We start from the raw sequence: 2,023 nt of genomic DNA on the forward strand, positions 1-2,023 counted from the left end.
TAGCCACAACGCCGTGTTTGAGGAAACTCGGAATAGTCTGTCTCTCGTCCATGGATCTACGCTCGATATTGAATCTGCCGCGAGACGTGGTCCTCGAGTTCGGGCTTGTCTGATTGAGATGCCCTCTTCGCTTTGGGAAATGTGTCTCTTTGTCCTCCGCAACCTTCCAGGACCATCTGACGATGTCTTGTCCTATCGATTCCATTGCCGCGCCGACCATTGGATCATCGCCTCTGTCAAGGCAACTCTTCGATCACTTCAAGAGTCTTTCGGTGAGCATCTGGCCAACCGAGAGGACACGCTGAAACTGGAGGAGATGGGCCTCACTATATGCAATAATACTGCCCGTCCACTCCGGGACGAGTACCCAACCGGCCAGGACTGGCTTGACCAATTTGGTTGCTCAGCCCTTCGCTGGGAATCGCTGGGCTTGATCTGGACCTACTGGGATGGCTCACCTAACGCGAACCCCCGGACTATCGCGACAAGCCTCGGATATTGTATCGAATTGGCCCGGCACTTTTCTACTGCCAACGACTTGTTGGTGTATCTTTGTTACCGAAGGGCGACCATTGAGTCCCTCATTACAGGAGATGCAGGTATGTTTACCTTCGGTGACATGATTCAACGCTGATCTAGTCAGGCTTGTTATGCTGGCGCTACCATGCCGACACAATCTCATTGATGACTTTTCTAGGATTGCACGTCGGGTCAGAGAATGCAGATTATGTGCCATCGCTTCGCTTAGAGAGCAAGCGTCGCCTAGCTGCACGCATCTTTACCATCGACAAGGTGATGGTCTCCTTCACGGGGAGACCGCCCCTTATCGGCCGCCGATACTTTTCGACTCCTCTCCCTCTGGATATTCGAGACGAGGATTTACTGGCGGATCAGGCGACTATAAGCCGTGCGAGAAAGACGTTGGATGAGGATGGGTGGAATAGAGAAGGCGAGATGCATTCGGCAACACTTATTCGGGCGCGGGTGCAGATTGCTGTTATTAAAGATGAGCTGCTTGAATTTGCGCTTGAGGACGGCTCAAAGGCTACTTTGGAAAGCCTCAGGTATGTCTGTCTCATCATGATATGCCGAGTCCGCTGATCCATGTAGCGAGATCAAAGCCCGCGCGGAGAGAATCGTGGCCAAGTTCCCGCAGAGTCTTATTCACCATCCAGAAGATTCTGACAGCCCGGACTTTGAAGTAGATACAATCTACACGAGGATTTTAATTCGATTGGAGCACCTGCAGAACCTCTTCTTTGCGGAGAGGTTATTGTTGCGCCTCGGACATTCGGACCAGAGCCGGCTGCTGATAATCAGCTTTGAGATGGTCACTCTGACGCTGATCTTTTGGACTCAGCAGGATCGCTTTGCAGAAGTCCGAAGGGACTTTGAATGGCTGGTAAGTCTTTTGAACTTGTCATGTGGGACCGACTAACGGGTTAGTTAATGGCTTACGCTGCTCCTGGGGGAGGCATCCTTTGTCTGGAGCTGTTGCGACCGACCTTTCACGGTATTCATCCGGATTGTGCCAAATTGAGTCGATCGATGATTATACAGAAATTGAGCCTTCTTATTGGGTTTCTTGACTGGGTGAGGCCGCCAGCTCCTAACGCGGATCTTTGTGCCGATTGCAAGGCCGTCATTCAAGGCGTTCTCGATCATAATCTCAATGCTCCTTTAGCGGGCGGAGGTGCCTTGGAGACACTCGATTGGGGTATGCCGATGCAGCTTGATTTCAACTTTGATCTTCTTGATACCTTTGACTGGTTACGTGCGGAGTAGGTATTTTGCTATTTACGACTACACAATTCTAGGGACCAGAGCGTTGGCGGACTGGCGGGGATCCACGTGGAATGCCTCGCGGCCAACGCACCGTTGACTTCAAGACCCTATCAAATGATTGAATATCATCCGCCATTGGTTGACGTACTGCACCTGCGCTATGATCTTAGAAGAGACGAAACGCTAACTGCGGCCCGACGAAGCTGCCCTTGGCCAAGTGTTTCATGTCGGGAAAATA

The 2,023-nt window shown here is 51.5% G+C and overlaps 1 protein-coding gene across 1 annotated transcript; it reads left to right on the top strand.

Annotated features, from left to right (window-relative positions):
• Positions 1-118: 118 nt before the first annotated feature.
• Positions 119-1,785, top strand: FOIG_16879 (uncharacterized protein; the record flags this gene model as incomplete). The annotated part of the gene is made up of 4 exons (XM_031218359.1): positions 119-599; positions 644-1,064; positions 1,111-1,402; positions 1,447-1,785. 4 exons carry the CDS (start codon positions 119-121, stop codon positions 1,783-1,785), a joined length of 1,533 nt encoding a protein of 510 aa, XP_031051927.1.
• Positions 1,786-2,023: the final 238 nt, after the last annotated feature.

The sequence above is a fragment of the Fusarium odoratissimum genome (assembly GCF_000260195.1).
Source record: "Fusarium odoratissimum NRRL 54006 unplaced genomic scaffold supercont1.274, whole genome shotgun sequence".
NCBI lineage: Eukaryota > Fungi > Ascomycota > Sordariomycetes > Hypocreales > Nectriaceae > Fusarium > Fusarium odoratissimum.